General features: G+C 51.5%; 2 protein-coding genes across 2 annotated transcripts; both read right to left on the minus strand.

Annotated features, from left to right (window-relative positions):
• Window positions 1-7,097: 7,097 nt before the first annotated feature.
• LOC100342935 (olfactory receptor 9S13) lies at window positions 7,098-11,872 on the minus strand. The gene has a single exon (XM_089328765.1). The coding sequence runs from the start codon at window positions 8,184-8,186 to the stop codon at window positions 7,236-7,238; it is 951 nt and encodes a 316-aa protein (XP_089184891.1). The 5' UTR covers window positions 8,187-11,872; the 3' UTR covers window positions 7,098-7,235.
• Window positions 11,873-18,027: 6,155 nt separating this feature from the next.
• On the minus strand, window positions 18,028-19,157 carry LOC100343185 (olfactory receptor 9S13-like). The gene has a single exon (XM_002723430.5). It carries the CDS (start codon window positions 19,063-19,065, stop codon window positions 18,115-18,117), a length of 951 nt encoding a protein of 316 aa, XP_002723476.1. The 5' UTR covers window positions 19,066-19,157; the 3' UTR covers window positions 18,028-18,114.
• Window positions 19,158-19,460: the final 303 nt, after the last annotated feature.

Genomic DNA, 19,460 nt, shown 5'->3' on the forward strand with positions numbered 1-19,460 from the left:
AGTGGAAAAGAATTAGAATGAAGAAAGCTTAAGCAATGTATGGGATATGATTAACTGAAAAATTCATATTATAGGGATATCTGATGGAGAATACAAGGAAAAAGGCATTGAGAACCTCCTGAATGTAATAATTATTGAAAACTTCCAAAATCTTGAAACAGATAAGGAAATCCATTTACAGGAAGTTCAAAGGACCCCACCCAGACTCAACAATAACAAAAAAGATCTTCTCCAAGGCATAATTGTGGGGAGCAACTCGGACTAGACTAAGTTACTGGAATTAAGACTTATTCTATGCATCTGCTCTCCCACAATATGGCACTGGGAGAGGAGAAAACAGCTTCTACGCAGCTGCCTCTTGCCAACTTGAGTGATGACCTGCAGGAGCTGATCCTGCTCCTGATTGGAGGAGAGCAGCGTACTCAGCGTGTGGGCAGCCGAGTTGGGATTGGCGGAAGAGGACTATAAACGAGGAGAGAGACAACATGCACCAGGAACATCTAAGGGGAACATCTATCCAAATAACACCTGAGCAGCCCCCGAGAGAGCCGGCTGGCGGTGTGCCGCTCCCCCGCGGAAGTGGGGAAGGTGGCAGGGGGAACCGCCCTTCCACGGAGGTGGAAGGGTCGGTAGCCAACCCGGGAAGAACCAGCAGCAAACCCGGGGAGGGCCGAGCAGACAAAAGAACAACGCAGGGTCCTGTGTCGTTCCTCCACGAAGACGGGGAGCGACACATAATACAGTTAAATTGCCCAAAGTTAAGCACAAGAAGAGAATTTTAAAGACAGTAAGAGAAAAATGCCAAGTTAGGTATAAAGGAAAGCCAATTAGACTAGGAACAGATATACCTGCAGGCCAGAGAGAGTGGGATGATGTATTCAAGGAATTGAAACAAAAAAACTTCCAACCAAGATTATATCTGGCAAAACCATCCTTTAGAAGTAAGGAATAAAAAAAATACCCAGAAAAGAAAATACAGTTAATTAATCACCATGAGACCTGTGTTATAAATTCCTGAATGGAGTTATCCATCGAATTAGACATGAAGACACATGACAATGCCAAATTCACCAACAGAGCAGATAAAATCAGTAACCAAGCAATGAAATGCCAGGAGTTAGTTCTTATATATCACTGTTAACTGTGAATGTAAATGGATTAAATTCTCCAGTCAAAAGATATAATTGACTGAATGGATTAAAAATGACACAAAACCCAACTACATGCTGCCTACAGCAACCCACTTCACAGGTAAAAATACACATAGAAAGTGAAGGGCTGGATACACCATGCAAATGAAAACCAAAAATTAACAACAGTAACTTTATTCATATGAGATAAAACAAATTTTAAATAAGGAAAAACTCTAAAAAGATAAAAAGGCACTCAATATAAGGCTATATATATGCAAATATATAAGTACAAATATTATGAGACCTAAAAGTGAGAGATAAACTCCAAAACAACAATAGTGGGGGACTTCAACACCTCACTGTCATCAACGGACAGACCACCCGGACAGAAAATTAACAAAGATACATCAGAGTTGAACGATACTATTGAGCAAAAAGGCCTTACAGACATTTACAGAACGTTTTACCCACACATCTATAGAACACACATTCTTCTTATCAGCACATGGAACATTGCTAGGATATACCATATATTAGGCCACAAACCAAGTCTCAGTAAATTGACTTTTTTAATTACTGCTTTAATGTGTTATGGACCTGTTTAGATTCTCTATATCTTCTTGATTTAATCTTGGTAGGTTATATGTATCCAGGACAAGTAATCTGAATCGCCAGTTCTCAAAAGAAATAGAAATGGCCAAAAATTCATGAAAAAAATGCTCAATATCACTAGACATCAGGGCAATGCAAATCAAAACCATAATGAGAAAGTGCCTCACCCCTGTCAGAATGGCTGTTCTCAAAACGGGAGTAACACAAGAGGATGTGGAGAAAGGGGAACACTTACACACTGTTGGTAGGGATGTGAATTAGTGCAGCCACTGCAGAAAACAGTATGGGGATTTCTTCAACAACAACAACAACAACAAAATAGAAATGCAGCTTCCATACGATCCACAGTCTCACTCCTGGGTGAGCCATGAAAAGACATGGTATTAAAGAGATACCTACTCCACCATGTTTATAGCAGCATGGTTCACAATAGCTAGAATATGGAATCAGCCAAGGTGTCCATCAAAGGTGAATGATAAAGAAAATGTGCTGTATAGACACAATGGAATACTATTCAGTGGTCAAATAATGAAATCCTGTCATTTTCAGCAAAATGGACAGAAGTAAAGAAGACCATGGTCAGCGAAATTACCCAGACACAGAAAGACAAAGACCTCATGTTCTCCCTCACACGTGGGAGCAGAATTCTTAGAAAACTCCAATCTGAACACAGAGTGTTGATTACTAGAGACTGGGATGGATGGGAAGGATAAAAGCTTTTTTTGGACACAAAAACAAGGAAGCTGGTTGTGGTTCATTATTTGTGACAAAGACACTCACATGAGATGTTAACAGGGGACATGGGGTGAGAGCAATATGGGAATTCTTGCATTAGTACCTCACAATTTTTGTTTTGTAAATTTAAAATGATTCTGAAGTGAAATGTTTTTAAAAGTTTGCAGAAAATGTAAGCTTATTTTGGTGAAAAAATGAAACCCATGCATACAGGGGGTATTCAAAGAATTCATGATAAGTATTAAGAAACAAACTATATGACCTACAATTTTTTTTGCCCAAAACTGACTCTCTCTCTCTCTCTCTCTCTCTCTCTCTCTCTCTCTCTGGAAGTGTGACAGAGAGAAGAGAAAGAGACAGAATGCAGAATGAAATTTTCCGTCCCCTGATTCACTCCCCAAATACCCACAAAGAACTGGGGCTTGGCCAGGCTGACCTCAGAAGCCCAGAAATCCATGCAGGTATCCCATGTGATTGGCAGGAACCCAAGTACTTGTGCCATCATCTGCTGCCTCCTGGGGACATTATCAGTATCTGGATTAGAAACAGAAGCCAGGGGACTGGCCCTGTGGCATAGTAGGCTAAGCCTCTGCTTGTGGCGCCAGCATCCCATATGGGCACCAGTTCGTGTCCCTGCTGCTCCTCTTCTGATACAGCTCTCTGCTAATGTTCCTGGGAGAGCAGTGGAGGATGGCCAAGTGCCTGAGCCTCTGCACCCATGTGGGAGACCCAGAAGAAGCTACTGGCTCCTGATCAGCTCAGCTCTGGTGTTGCAACCATCTAGGGAGTGAAATAGCAGATAGAATATCTTTCTCTCTGTCTCCCTCTCTCTGTGTAATGCTCTCTCTCAAATAAATAATAAAAAATTTAAAAAAGAAGTAGAGGTGGGACTCAATTCCGAGCATTGTGACATGGGATGCAGACATCCCAACTGGCAGCTTAACCCACTGTGCCACAACACCTGCTCCAAACTTATCCTTTAATTCTGTTTCACAAACAACATTCTGAAGTGCCTTCAGACTACAGAGATGTGAGGAACAAGAGAATCCCCCTTAGGGGCATCATGACTTAAATGGCATGAAAGAACAACTTAGCCAAGATGTCATATAAAGTAGGATTAATGTGAGGTTTTGGGAAAGAACAGGAATTGCCAAATGCCCCAGTCATCAAGAGAGAAGGAACTATCAAAGAATAATGGGCTACCAATACCATGTTCCCTTGAAGACATCGCTGATAAAGGCTAGGGCGTGCCCTGAAGATGCAGAGATGGGAGCAGAGTCGAGTGTAAAGGGGTGGGCGGCACAATGGAGAACTGAGTGTGCAGTCCTAAGGCATCTATGAGGAGTGAGAGCGATGCTCCGATTACAGAGCTGTATGAGCTGAAAAGAAGAGATTTGGATATACTTGGAGCCTGACGAGAACGAATCAGAAAAAAGTCAAAATTAAACAGGAGAGAGGATGGTTGTTGGCCAAGAGTCACGAAGGAGCTTGCAGGAATGGAGGTGGTAGAATTCTGACCCCAGCAGGTGGACACATTCACCCTGTGGAGCTTGGAAAAAGCTGGGAAAGGTGAGCAGGTGAGGATGGAACAGAGGTGTTCCTGTCTGAGGGCCTCATGTTGCTGCGGACGAGTCAGTCTGGGCTGGGTGATTCTGTTCAGTTCAACACTTAACTGGGGGGCACTACAGGAACAACTGACATGTGATCTCTGCACTGAGGTGTGCACACACACACAGCACCACCACCACCACACACACACCACAACATACACACATACCACCACCACCACCACCCACCCATACACACACACACCACCACACACACACACACCACCACTACACACGCACACACACACCACCACCACCACCACCCACCCATACGCACACACACCACCCACACATACACCACCACCACCCACCCACCCACCCACACACACACCCCACCACCACCACCTCCACCATTTTAACATGGGAAATGCACCTGAAGTGTCTGCAGTGGAGAGAGGTTGTGGGAGAAGAGTACAGGGGGCTGATGCTGGGACTGCACTGGAGACGATAGAGAGGAACCTGGTAGAGGTGTAGGCTCAGGCTGTGAAGAAGTTCTGGGCATAACTTTAGAGTTCTTACAAGAGAAATGCTGGCCTCTGTGGGAAGAAAGGACTATGACTGCCCAGATAGAGCAAGCCCCCTCTGAGCCTAAGGCAGAGAGGCAATTAGAAGACCTTTACAGAATGTCAGATAAACACCCTGGTAAGGGCTGCAGCAGCCACAGGAGGCAGAGAGATGTGGTGGCCAGGGGCACTGTGGAGCAGACTGAGTGGACTTTAAGGAGCAGAAAGGTCAGGGCTCGTCTAGGGTCCACGCATCAGATACTACTGTGCCCTTCAGTGTGGAATGTTCCAGCTACGCAGGGCATATCCCTTTTCCTTGTTGTAATTTTTCAGGATATCTTTGATTATTCTTAAAACAGACTCCTATACAGAAATTTCAGAATCAATTTATATTCCAGTTCTATTAAAAATCCCATTAGGTCTAAGATATCATTAATTGTATCAGCTAGGTTGTCATCAGGATCTTTATAATGTTGAAATCTCTCATCCATGAACATGGTACGTGTCTCCATTTATTCAGTTCTTGTCTTTTAATAACTTTAAATTTATTTCTTTCTCTCTTTTTTCTTTCTTTCTTTCTTTCTCTCTCTTTTTTCTTTCTTTCTCTCTTTTTTCTTTCTTTCTTTCTTCCTCTCTCTCTCTCTCTCTCTCTTTCTTTCTTTCTTTCTTTCACAGGTAGGGTTGTAGACAGTGAGAGAGAGAGAGACAGAGAGAAAGGTCTTCCTTCCATTGGTTCACTCCCCAAATGGCCGTGATGGATGGAGCTGTGCCAATCCGAAACCAGGAGCCAGGTGCTTCTTCCTGGTCTCCCATGTGGGTACAGGGGCTCAAGCACTTGGGCCATCCTCCACTGCCCTCCCAGGCCACAGCAGAGAACTGGACTGGAAGAGCAGCAACCGGGACTAGAACCCAGCACCCATATGGGATGCTGGCGCTGTAGGCAGAGGATTAACCAAGTGAGCCACAGTGCCGGCCCCTAAAATTTTTACTTCTATATTTATTGCACATAATTATTGTATGTATTCATTAACAATGAAGACTTTATGACATTTTACTTTTAAAAATCCAAGAATACACAAATGTAACAGAATTCAGATTCAAGAAGTAGAGTCACTTTTGTAGAGACACTTGGATTATGACAATGTGATATTATATAACACTGGGAAAAAGATATCTAAAAAGTCAGTAGGATAGCCATATGGACAATATGAAATTTAACCACTACCTCAGAAGAACACAAAAATTAATTCCATTTGAATAAAGATACAAATATGAAAGACTAAACAAATGATTACATACTGAGAAGGATGTGCAGTGACCAATAAGCTTACCTTAGTGAAAACATTTAAGAAATCGTTAAAAATCCTAAATCAATATGAATATGGAAGCTACATAGTGGGAGGTATATTTGAAAATTATATAACCAAAATAGGTATCATACCAAAAATGTTTGAAGAATTTCTGCAACCAAAATGAGAAATAACAGAGTAGAAAAAAATGGAGAAAACTATATACTTCCCCCAAAAGAACATCCAAATGTCTCTTAATATTTAAGTGCATTAGCAACTGGGAAAAGGAAAATGAAGATCACAGTAGTAATGACTTGATGCCCAGCAGAATGGCTGTGATTTATAAAACGGGCAACATGGCTTGTACATGACAATGTGCAGAAACAGAAATTCATTCACTGTTTCTGGGAACAAAACTCTACAATATTTTGGAAAACTATTTGGAATTATCCAGAACAATAAACAGGGTGCCGGTTCATGTCCAGCTGCTCCACTACCAATCCAGCTCCCTGCTAATGGCCTGGGAAAAGCAACAGAAGATGGCCCAAGCGCATCATCACAGGGGAGTGAACCAGAGGAAGATGCTCTCTCCCAGTCTAGGGACATGGTGCCAGGCCTCACGTTCTGTGCCATGGTCCTCAGGAAACTGCCTAATTCCTGTCTGTGGTGTGATGGAACAGAGGGCCCAAATGGACCCTCCATATTTTTCCCAGACCTCCTTGTGAGAGGGGCACTGTGGTCAGGTCTGGGCCACTCACAGTCAACACCATTCCTACTACACGGAACTCACTCTGGGGAATGCTGAGGCCTGATTTCAGAGATGGTTTCAGCGGGATCTCTTTGGGATGGTGAGGAAGAAGAGCTGAAAAGGGACACAAAGGAGGCAGTGGCCTTTCCAGTCACTGCTCACGGTGGGCCACCAGGACAACACACAGCCACGTACCTGGGAGGAATCTGCTATATTTTCATACAGACGTTATTTTTCTGACACGGTTGATGAAGACGTACAGGTATCTGACCTCTCTGATACTAACTGCATGGGGTGGCTCAGAGACAGCAGCACTGGCCCCGTCGACCCCAGGATGTTGCTTTGCCCGTAGTCTCCACATGGCAGCTGCCACTGCTCCTCTGATCCAGGGGACTTCACAGGCAGAACACAGTCCTGCACCTTCATCTCACACAGACTGCCTCGAACAAATACACCTCAAGAAAGGATTGAGTGGAGGACAAACCAATTTCTGAACACACACCTCATGTGGAAGCAAGAAGCGTGGAAAGCCAGTCAGTGCCCAGGGTCTCTCTCTGTCTCAGACCTGCGCTCCAGCCCCCTGGGCTCTGTCTGTCACAGCCTCTGCCTCACGTGGCTGTGCATCTCTGTCCCAGCCTCCCCAGGGCTTCCTTCACGTCCTGGTTCCGCAGACTATAGATGAGGGGGTTGAGCATCGGGATGACCAGGGTGTAGAAGACAGACACCGCCTTCGCCTGCTCCATGGACTGCACAGCCCCTGGCTGAGCATACATGACAAAGACAGTCCCGTAGAACAGGGACACAGCCGTCAGGTGGGAGCCGCAGGTGGAGAAGACCTTGTGTCGCCCGGATCCAGAGCGCATCCTGAGGATGGTCACCACGATGTAGCCGTAGGAGATGAGGACTGCCAGAGTAGTGCCCACGATGATGAGTCCACACATGGCAAACATGACGAGCTGGTTGAGGGCTGTGTCGGCACAGACCAGCTGCAGCAGTGGGGGCACATCACAGAAGAAGTGGTCGATGCGGGTGGAGCCGCAGAAGGGCAGCTGGAAGGTGAGGCTGGTCTCCACCAGGGAGTTGAGGCAGCCCCCACCGTAGGCACCCAGCACCAGGCGGGCACAGGCTGAGGGGCTCATGGTGACTGGGTAGCGCAGGGGGCTGCAGATGGCCATGAACCGGTCATAGGCCATCACGGCCAGGAGCAAAGCCTCAGTGGTAGCCAACAGGGAAAAGAAGAAGAGTTGAGTGGCACAGCCGGCGAACGTGATGACCTTGGAAGAGGAGAACATGGTGGCCAGGGCGTTGGGGGCGATGGCCGAGGAGTAGCACAGGTCCAGAAAGGACAGGTTCTTGAGGAAGAAGTACATGGGGGAGTGCAGTCGGGCATCCAGGCTGATGACCACGATCATGGTGAGGTTGCCCAGGACGCTCACCACGTACAGGGCCAGGAACACAGCAGAGAGCAGGGCCTGGATCTTCACACCTCCCCCAAACCCCTCTAGCACAAACGGCCCCCAGGATGCCACTGAGAGGGTTGCATTTCTGTGAATGGGCATGGCCCTGACTGGGGCAGCTGCAGAGGGAATGAGAGCAGTGAGAGGATCAGGCCACAGTCCCTCAGTCACTTGGCCCAAGGAGCACAGGGACCTGCTGGAGCCACGCTGCCTGCTGAGAGCCGCCCACTGCTCCTTCCATGGACTCAGCCTGGCCTGGAGAAGGAAACTGACCCTGACTCACTGGATCCATGGACGTGGTGGGGCAGACTCTGCACGGGGGCTCTCGGGGGCTCTGGGGAGGCAGCAGTGAGTGACTTGGTGAGGGCAGCCTCCCCGCCTCCCCGTCCTGCTCCTCAGACACCTGCTCTCCTGCGCTCCTGGGCTGGGCTGTTTGCACTCCTGGTTCCTTATCTCACCCCATCTCACGGCAGGACCCTGACCCTCTTGGCTTCGCCTACCCCGGCCTGACCACAGCAGCGTCAATCATCCCAGTCCCCTGCACCCAAGTATCTGGAGAAGCCCCTCCGTGTCTGGATGTTGGTCAGCCAGCGGTCAGCTGAGGCTCCTGGACTGAGAAGCAGTCAGGATAAGCCCAGCGCAGGTTTATAGGATGCCTGTGCCCTCCTGCAGTCTACCTGCCTGCCCTGTGCCCTGCCCCTCTTAGGGCTGGGGCTCAGGTGAGGCCTCTCTTTCTTTCTCAGACAGCAGAGGGGGCTCTGCCCAGTTCCATCTGCACATTCCTCACCCATCTCCCCTCCTGTCATTGTCACCACGCTGAGCTGGGCTCTCCTGGTCACCAGCAGAGAGACCCAGGCCACTGTGTACAGAGCTTGGCTGGGCGGGGGCTGCTATGTCTTCCGGGCAGTGACTGGGTGCCCTGGGTGGGTGGGCACAGCTGCTGCACCCCTTGGCAGGGCTCACCTTCACGCGTTGGAGGGCGCTCCACCCCCACCCTCTACCAAGCAGCTTTTCCCACTGTGAGCTCACGGGTTTGAATGAAATGGTCTGGTACTTCTTACCCCGGGCAAGGCTTTCTGATGTCCCGTCTCAAAATACTGCCCATGTGGGTTGTCCTTGCGACGGGCTGAAAACGTAGAGAATCCACCCCAAAGCCAAGGTCTAGAGTCTGAGTGTGGCCCCTGCTGTGAGAGGCTCAGCTGCACCCTTGGGTCCCTGCAATGAGAGCTCTTGGGCACCTGCAGCTTCCGCCTCACCTGGCCCTGCCCGCACTCCTGACCTCCTGGTGGACAGGGAGTCCTCAGCACCTGGAGTGGTGAGTGCAGGGGCTGCTCCCTGGCCCCGCCCTGCACTACCTGCAGACTCAGAGCCTGGGCTTCACAAAGCACCCTGAGGGGTGGCCTCCACGTGGAGTGCAGAGGCTCTGCTCTCGGTGACCCTAAGTCCCGGCCAGGCTGGCGGGGAGGTGACGGCGGTCACTGCCTCCCCTGCTGAGTGCAGGCCCTGAGTGCTCACTGTATACCCCAGCTCGGCTGTGTCCCCATGGAAATGGCCACCCTCGACCCTGGGGGCCCTGACAGGTGAGCCCCTTGGTCTTGCCTTTCCCAGGTGACGGTCAGGTCTCACCCAAGGCCACACAATCAGGTCCTACCTACCCAGAGTCCCTCGCACTGTTGACATGGTCTGTGCTGAACTGAGTGAAGTGGGCACCAAGGCCCTCTGTCTCTCCTCTCTCCAGCTGAGACTTCCTGGTAGGGAAAGGACTGGGAGGGGCAGAGGTGGGCACAGGAGTCCCAGAGAGAGTTGCTGGCATGCAGTTCTGGTTGCCCGAAGGCCCTGGGTCTTTGACAGGAGAGGGGACAGCTTGCTCACCTCTGCCTCCTGGCCTCGTCCTGTCAGCCGGGCAGTGTGCGAGTCTGCTGCCCTTGGCCTCACTCTGCCAGGGAGGACTTTGTGCACCTGGCAGGGCTGGGACTCAGGGCCTCCCAAGGCCAATTAGGGGTGACTCTGGGCCCTTGTCTGCACTGGGACTCCCAACTCCCTGGGCCTCTGGAAGCTGCTGTGCTGTGGCCAATCTGTGTCTGATCATTATTCCTTCCAAAAGCCACTGTGAACTCACATTCCCCAGGGGCCCCTGGAGTGGCTGCAGGGCCCAAAGCACACACATTTGGAGAGACCAGCAGCTCTCACTGGAGAGGGCTTAGCAGGGTGCAGGCAGCTGGGACCTCATGGACATCCACCGCCTCCCTGTGCTGCTCCAGCCCTGGCCTGTTGGGTGAGGATGGTGACTGGGCCAACTGTTCCACCTGACCCCTGATGCACCTGCCCGGGCGCTGACCACACACATCATCACCCCGTGTACAGTCGGGCAGTGTGAGGCACCCGCCTCTAGGTTTCCCTTCTGAATCTGTCCGTCTCTCTCTCCCTTTCCTATCAAAAATCAAACACACACATGCCTGGTGATCCCATCAGCTTGGAAGTGATAAGTACGGATGAAGCTCTTCTCTCTGAGCCCCTTAGGAGTTTGCTGTGTGCTCCCTGTGAGCCTGTACTCTGTGGGCTCTTGTCCATGTCTCCATAAGCCAGCCCAGATGGGCCTTAGCCGAGCTGGGTCTCCCTGAGCATGCATCCCACGTCTTCTTGCTCACATGTGGGTTGGATGACTCTACCACCTTCCTGTGTGTGGAAAATGACATTGCTCCCCTGCTCTCCCCACAGAGGCTGCTGCCTTGAGTTCTCGTCTGCCACTATCTTTAGGGTCATCCTCCCACAGTCTCAGGACACGGACACAACACAGCCAGGTCCTCTACCTCCATATAGGAATGATGGCTTTGGACCAACAGCAGACAGAATCCTCACTGACCCATGAGGCCGCCTCAGTACAGCCTTCACTCTGCATGCTTCTCCCAGCTTTCTGCAGAGCTGCCCACAGCGCCCTGCTCACAGCATCATGGCTCCCTCTCATCTTCCCGCTAAGCCTTTCCAGCCTTTTTTCAGTCAAGCAGTTCCAAGGTCTCCCCTGGATTTTCCAGTGGCGTCAATGGTAACAACCCCACACTGCACTGCGTTCCATTACTTCAGTTAAAACCCCAAGTGCAGCCGCTCAGTGAGGAAGATGGTTTCCTTATGCCTACAGTTTGGAGGTGCACAGTCCAAGGCTGGGTGGCCCCATTGGCTCAGCCATCTGGTGAGGCTGAAGGATGACCAATGTTATGGGCATATGGTGACCCAGGAAGCAGAGAGGCACAGGGAGCACCCGCCGCTTGCATCACCCTCTCACGAATGCCCCCAAGCCCTTAAAGTCCTCCTTGTGGGCCCAAGTCTCAGAGGCCATGATTAAAGCGAGTCTCCACTGTTGATCTATTAACCACTGATGTAAGAATTTGGAGTCTGAACATCTGTGTGGGTGTGGGGAGACAAATCCTGCCCAACTCATGACACCCCAGTATCACCAGCATAGAGAAGAATCCATGTTCGTATCGCTCAAGCCAGAAGGGACATCTGGAAAAAGCCCTGCTTCTGACCACATGAAAACTCTTGGCAAAGCAGAGATAGAGAAGGACTTCAACTCGATAACATCTGCAAATGACCTACAGGCAGCATCACAGTTAACGGTGAAAGACAATGTTTTCTACCCCAGACTGGGAACAGTCTGTCATCATTTTCTTTGACACAGTGCTGAAAGTTCCAGCCACTGCAATGAGTTAAGGAAAAAGAAGATCCTCATTCGTAAAGGAAAAGGTAACCTATGTCTCTATGAAATGACATGGTGGTCTGGACAGAGATATCCCAGCTGGAAACATGCACACAGAATGAAATTCACCAGGGTCTCAGGATGTAACATGGACATCACGGGACCCTATTCATACACACAGTAACTTGGATGGATTCCAATGGAATTCTCGATTGAAAAATGCCTCTCTCAAACTGTTACATGCTATATGATTCAATTCATAAACCATTCGTGGGGTCAATGGTGTAGTGTAGTGGGTTAAGCTACCACCTACAACACCAGCATCCTATATGGGTGCTGGGCCATGTCCCTGCTGCTCCACTTATGATCCAGCTCCCTGCTGATGGCCTTGGGACCCTGCACCCATATGTGAGACCTAGATGAAGCTCCTGGCTCCTGGTTTTGGCCTGGCTCAACCCTGCCATTGTGGCCATCTGGGGAATGTACCAACTGAGGCTCTCTCTCTCTCTCTCACTGTCTCTCCCTCTATCTGTGTAACTATTATTTTTATATAAATAAATCTAAAAATAATTCTTGAAGTAGTAAAAATCATAGAGATGAAGAAGAGCATAGTGGTTGTCACGAGTTAGTGGAGTTGAGAGGGAGGAAGATGGCTCTCGCTACAATAGGATATCCTTGGAACAGATGTGTTGTGTATCTTGACTGTCAAAGCTATAACAGAAACCACAAAATAAATGCATGTAAAACTGGTCATTACTGAATAAGATGTGTAGTTTTTAATAATGTCAATTTTCTGCTTGTGATAATGTCTTTCAGTTTTGTGATTTTACCACTGGTGGAAAATGTATGAAGAATGTATTGGACCTCTGTATATCCCTTCTCTCTGTGTGTGTGTGCAAAGTCTTTATTTATTCTATATTCAATATATCAGGGTAAATAACAAACCCATATGAACGACACAGAGACTCAGAAGTGTGGGAGATCCCTTCAGGTTGGAAGTGATTGAGGGAGAAAATAAAAGAGGAAGCATTTGAGGTGAGTCTTCATTTTCATTGGTCAATGTACTTACATGCTTTGTATCGAGCACACAGCTGGGACTCTATGGGAGCAATGTGAGAGTTGGTGCGTGTGCAGTGTGTAATGCTCACATCAGGGTAAGTCAGCACGCCCAGCTCCTCCAGCATTGATCATTCCTTTGTGAGGAGAACCTTCGAACCCCTCCCTTCCAGTCCTCCATAAACCATGTACTACACTGCTGTAAGCTGAGGTCTGGTGTTCTGTAGAACGCTAGAGCTCAGGACCGCGTCTCAAAGCTCCCTCTACCCACCCTCACCCTTCCTATCCTCAGGATCGCCTCTCTACTCTTTACTTCCACGAAATCAATTTGTTTGGTTTCCAGAAGTAAGTGAGAACATGCAGAATTTGTCTTCCTGTGGTTCATCTCACTTAACGTTATGCCCTGTGGTTCCATCCATGTCTCCCTAGCATTCTTTCTTTCATGGATGAACAGCACCCCGATGTGTATATCTGCCCCTTCCCGTTAGGCATTCATTCACTGGCGAGCACCTCAGTGGATTCCACACAGTACTGGTCATTGTCAGCCGTGCTGTAGCGAACACGGGAGTCTGGGTATCTCTCTGAAGGGTCAACTTCATGTTTTTGGATATACTATATCCGCCTGTTTCCTGTTGCTGTAGTGAAATACCCGAGGACAGGTAACTTCATAAAGAAAAGAGGTCAATTAGCCCACAGTGGGTGTGGCTGGCATCAGCTCAGCTTGGGTGAGGGCCTCATGACAGCTGATGTCATGGTGGGGGCACCTTGAGAGGGGGAGAGCCCAGACCAAAGCCAAAGAGACTGGGGCCCCACAATCCCTTTCAAGAGCACACATGTCTGTTTATATATGCTCCACACGTTACACACATGTATGTAACAAGAGTGAGGTAGAGAGCACAGTACTACCACAGAGAGAACGAGTCAGCTCAGACTGCTAAGACTGCGTGGTTTAAAATCCAGCAACGTGGCACACCACACCAACAGAGTGGAGGCACAACCCGTGACTCCTGATTCAGGAAGATTTCATAAATTCAACACCACTTCAAGATAAAGGCTCGCAACACACTGGGAATAGAAGGCAATGACGTCAGCTTAGGAAAGGCCGTACATGAAAAACACAACTGACATCATTCTACACGGTGAGAAGGTTATACAACATTTTCCTCCAGGATCAAGAACAAAGTAAGGATGCCTGACCTCACCGCTTCTATTCCTCTGGGCAGCTGAAGTCCTGGCTGCCACCACCAGGCCAGAAACGAAGCCAGGGTGGTGCTAGCTGGAAAAGAAGGCGCCAAACCTCCCGGGTGCAGCTGACATCACCCTATTGTCAGGAGAATGGACGACGGACTCATAACCGAGACAGCAGCGTGAACTGAGGTGCTCCTGAGAACCCCTGTAGAGGGGCCCCTCACACCACGCCGTCTTGGGGTCTTCCTCGGAACAAAACATCCTGCTTCCCTGTGCCCCAAGCCTGAGAACACCTGCCTTGGATGGTGCCCGCAACTGCAAAACCTGCAAGACACTGTTGTCAGCTGGAAGCCATGCGGCCGTAAACCCCAGAACCGGTGGGGGCACCCCGAACCCTGTCACTGCTGCGGCCCCGCGAGGCACAGCCCTCCTCTGTGACATCAACCTTTCTGTCCCCCTCCCACCCCCCCTCCCCCGATGAAGTCGAACTCTGCCAATAAATGACTGCTAACCAATCTTGGTTTTTGGCTGGCGCCCTGGCTCACTGGGCTAATCCTCCGCCTACGGCGCCGGCACACCGGGTTCTAGCCCTGGTCGGGGCGCTGGATTCCCATGTGCCATTGCCTGTTGAACATCTGCCACACATTCAAAATTCTAAACATTCCATGAAAAACCGTTAGGACTGATGTGCTAACTTAGACAAGTATCAGGTATCAGGATACAAAGTAGGCACAGAAAAAACACTACATTATCACATGAATGATGAATGATGCCAGAATTAAGACATCAGTGCCATTTACACGAATATCAAAAAGGGCAAGATTCTTCAGCAATCTCCTAACCAAGAGAAAAGACGTGGACACCAAGAGCTGCCTATCATTACACGAATGAAAGGTGTCCCGTGCTCGGGGGCGCGTAAGCCGTCACCACCACCCAAGGCGGTGTGCGAATCTGCGGTGCCCCCGAATCCCCAGTGAAAGACAAGGAAGCCCGCCCTAAAATTCACAGGGAATTTCAAAGGAACCCCAAGTAGCCGAAATAATCGTGGGAAAGAAGTACAAGTGGAAGCCTCATACTTCGCCTTAAAACACGATACGGCACCGGCGTCAGGCGAGACGCCAGCCCAATTAACGCCGCGAATCGGAACAACCGTCCCAGGTGCGGTCGGAACAAGACCACTCAGACGACGCCCGCCGTGGGCTGGAGGAAGCGGGTCTGCGCACGCTCGCCCTCACCGTGCGCCTCGGGGGCCTCGGGGCCAGCACAGGGCGCCTCGGTGAGGTCGAGACCACGCCGAGCTCCTCCTCCGCGGATCCCTCAGATGAAAGCCCTCATCAGTGCTGGCGACGGTGGGCACGCACACCGGAAGTGCAGGGGGTGGGCACCGGAAGCGAGTGCCCCGGCGGGACCCCTGACCCTGACAGGATCCCTCAGATGGAAGCTGGCGACAGTGGGCACGCGACACCGGAAGTGCAGGGGGTGGGCACCGGAAGCGAGCGCCCCGGCGGGACCCCTCACAGGGGCCCTCAGGCGGAAGCCATTGTTAATACTGGCGACGGTGGGCACGCACACCGGAAGTGCAGGGGGTGGGCACCGGAAGCGAGCTCCCCGGCGGGACCCCTGACAGGGGCCCTCCGCCGGAAGCCCTCGTCGGTGGAGGCGACGGTGGGCACGCACACCAGACAAGAGTGCCCGCGGGCACTGGAAGGGAGCACATGGGGGTGGGCACCGGAAGTGAGTGCCCCGGCGGGACCCCCGACCCTGACAGGATCCCTCAGACGGAAGCCATTGTTAATGCTGGCGACGGTGGGCACACACACCGGAAGTGAGCCCATAGGGGTGGGCACCGGAAGCGAGCGCCCCGGCGGGACCCCTCAGGATGGACTCATCAGTGCTGGCGACAGTGGGCACACACACCGGAAGTGCTGGCGACGGTAGGCACGTACACCGGAAGTGAGCCCATGGGGGTGGGCACCGGAAGTGAGCGCGCCGGCGGGAACCCCTGACAGGATCCCTCAGATGGAAGCCCTCCTCGGCGACTGGGCGACTGGGGGCAAGCACACCGGAAGTGAGCGCGCGGCTCCGCCCCCGACAGGCTCCCTTCTCCACAGTGGAGGGAGCTGCGACAAGAGAGGCTGGGGGAGCGGCGCCGCCCTGACTGCAGGTGAGCGCGGGCGCCACAGAGCTGGTGGAAGCCCTCAAAGATGCAAATGGCCGCCGGACAGGAAGCCGGCCCAGGTCCCGGCCTGGGCGCCCTCGCTGCGACCCAGGCGCGCGTGGCGAGTTCCACACAGCCGTGTGTGGTGCCCACGGCGGGACACGGCCTCGGGGAGCAGGAGCCCTGCCATGACGGGACCGTGCACACGCCACGCCAGCCCGCGGGCCAGGAGAGGCGCAGCTCGGCCACCACCGGTGTCCAGGGGCTGGGCCGAGGGTGGGCGTGTCTGTGTCAGTACTGACAGAGAGCTGGGGCCATGGTGGGCGTGGCCGTGTCACTACTGACGGAGGGCTGGGGCGGAGGGTGGGCGTGGCCGTGTCACTACTGACGGGCTGGGGCGGAGGGTGGGTGTGGCTGTGTCAGTACTAGCATGCATGGCTGCATCTTGGCTTTCCATGCTGCACGTGGATAAGCTTAGCCATTCCAGGCAGTGCGCTAAAAACGGTGAAGATGTGCCGACACAGCCCTCAACCAGCTCATCATGTTTGCCATCTGCGGCTTCATCCTTGCTGGTGCCATGTTAGCGATCCTCATCTCCTACGGCACATGTCGTATTTTTTTTGCACAAGTAAAAGTAAAATAGTTCTCAAGCATTGAATCAATAAAAAGCCAACAAGATGGCCCCTTGAATGTTAGGAAGTCTTTGCTTCACCTCATCCACTGCTAGACCTATGTCGGAAACCAAAGATGGAGTCAATCAGAATTTCCCGGGGTACGAGGCGACAGCACAGACACCACTTCTGAACCGTAATGTGCCCCAAATCTGAAATGTAGATAAAGCAAAAGGAAAATAATGTGTAGCTTTTGAGAGCTTTTTTTTTTTTTTTTGCCTGTTTCCTCCAGATTCTTGGAGAATCGTGTAGTGTAAGAATAATGATCTTATCCTGAGGGCTCTTAACACATTCTTGTTTGTACATTAAATTCTACAGCCTGAAGGAAAATCTACACTTGAGCAAGGAAAAATGTTTCCAGCTTCATATTATGATAAACAAGGCAGACATCTTTTTCCTACTGAAAACACAGGGAATGACAGAAAATATGAATATGAGAGAAAATTTGAAAAGAGGGAAAGGGAAAAGAACATGGCTAAACACCAGGGGATGTCTTTGGTGGAGCACAAAACCGAGGAACTACTAAAAAAAAAGAGAAGACGAGGAGGAGAGAGGAAAAAAGGAGGACTTGGATATCAGATGAAGTGAGTGGCACACGAAGCAGATGGGACGTTGGGGGATTTTCCAGCACATGAGTGGGGTAGCAGTGCTCAGAGGGCCTATCAGTCCCCTCCACGCCAGAGTGGGTGTGTCTCAGGCAGAAGGAAGAGGCGTGGTGCTGCCCTGCGGGAGGGTTCAGCATCACAGACGGACGGGGAGAGGAGGAAGCAGCCATGCTGGGCCATGGAGGAGGAGGAGGGGTCTCCCTGAGTCTCTAGGATTAGCTGTGGGGACAGCAGGATGCAGTAAAGAAGGCTCTGGGCCCATCCTCCCAAGGTTCATGTCCTGAGATGCTCAGGGGCTTCCATGAGATTCAGTGCATCTGAACCACGCACTGTCACGGAGAGAGGTCAACACTGGCTCCCATCCTCCACTTCAGGACAAGCTGCTCCTAGCTCTGCCCCTTGCTGGTGCACTAAGTGACTTGAGTCTCGCTCCAGCTGTGGACCCTCAGATTCCTGAGGGCAAAGAACCTGCCTGATTCCTCTTTGCCCCTGACAAGTAGTATATGTCTGGTCCATAACATGATTTCAAGAATGGCTGGATGAGTGGTTGAAAATGGATGAATGAGAGGATAAAAGAATGAATGATTCAGACCACACCAAGTGACTACCCCTGTCTTCCCTTCCAGCCCCCTGGGCTCTGTCTGTCACAGCCACTGTCTCACGTGGCTGTGCATCTCTGTCCCAGCCTCCCCAGGGCTTTCTTCACATCCTGGTTCCGCAGACTATAGATGAGGGGGTTGAGCATCGGGATGACCAGGGTGTAGAAGACAGACACCACCTTCGCCTGCTCCACGGACCCCACACCTCCTGGCTGGCCATAAATAACAAAACCAGTCCCGTAGAACAGGGACACAGCCGTCAGGTGGGAGCCGCAGGTGGAGAAGACCTTGTGTCGCCCGGATCCAGAGCGCATCCTGAGGATGGTCACCACGATGTAGCCGTAGGAGATGAGGATCGCTAACATGGCACCAGCAAGGATGAAGCCGCAGATGGCAAACATGATGAGCTGGTTGAGGGCTGTGTCGGCACAGGCCAGCTGCAGCAGTGGGGGCACATCACAGAAGAAGTGGTCGATGCGGGTGGAGCCGCAGAAGGGCAGCTGGAAGGTGAGGCTGGTCTCCACCAGGGAGTTGAGGCAGCCCCCACCGTAGGTACCCAGTACCAGGCGGGCACAGGCCGAGGGGCTCATGGTTACTGGGTAGCGCAGGGGGCTGCAGATGGCCATGAACCGGTCATAGGCCATCACGGCCAGGAGCAAAGCCTCAGTGGTACCAAGAAATGAGAAGAAGAAGAGTTGAGTGGCACAGCCGGCGAACGTGATGACCTTGGAGGAGGAGAACATGGTGGCCAGGGCGTTGGGGGCGATGGCCGAGGAGTAGCACAGGTCCAGAAAGGACAGGTTCTTGAGGAAGAAGTACATGGGGGAGTGCAGTCGGGCATCCAGGCTGATGACCACGATCATGGTGAGGTTGCCCAGGACGCTCACCACGTACAGGGCCAGGAACACAGCAGAGAGCAGGGCCTGGATCTTCACACCTCCCCCAAACCCCTCTAGCACAAATGGCCCCCAGGATGCCGCTGAGAGGGTTGCATTTCTGTGAATGGGCATGGCCCTGACTGGGGCAGGGGGCAAAGTGGGTGGTGGTGGTGGTGAGAAGAGCAGGCCACGGTTACTCGGCTCAGGGAGCTGGTGCCACGCTGTCCACTGACTTGAGGGGCCGCCAACTGCCCACTGCTCCTTCCATGGACTCAGCCTTGGCCTGGAGAAGGAAACTGACCCTGACTCACTGGATCCATGGACGTGGTGGGGCAGACTCTGCACGGGGGCTCTCGGGGGCTCTGGGGAGGCAGCAGTGAGTGACTTGGTGAGGGCAGCCTCCCCGCCTCCCCGTCCTGCTGCTCAGACACCTGCTCTCCTGCCCCAGGGCTGCTCCTGGGCTGGGCCATTTGCACACCTTGTTCCTGGCCTCATCCCTCCCTTCCTCCCTGTCTCACACACAGCAG

The sequence above is a fragment of the Oryctolagus cuniculus genome, chromosome 3 (genome assembly GCF_051225735.1).
Source record: "Oryctolagus cuniculus isolate XC-2025 breed Fujian yellow rabbit chromosome 3, ASM5122573v1, whole genome shotgun sequence".
NCBI lineage: Eukaryota > Metazoa > Chordata > Mammalia > Lagomorpha > Leporidae > Oryctolagus > Oryctolagus cuniculus.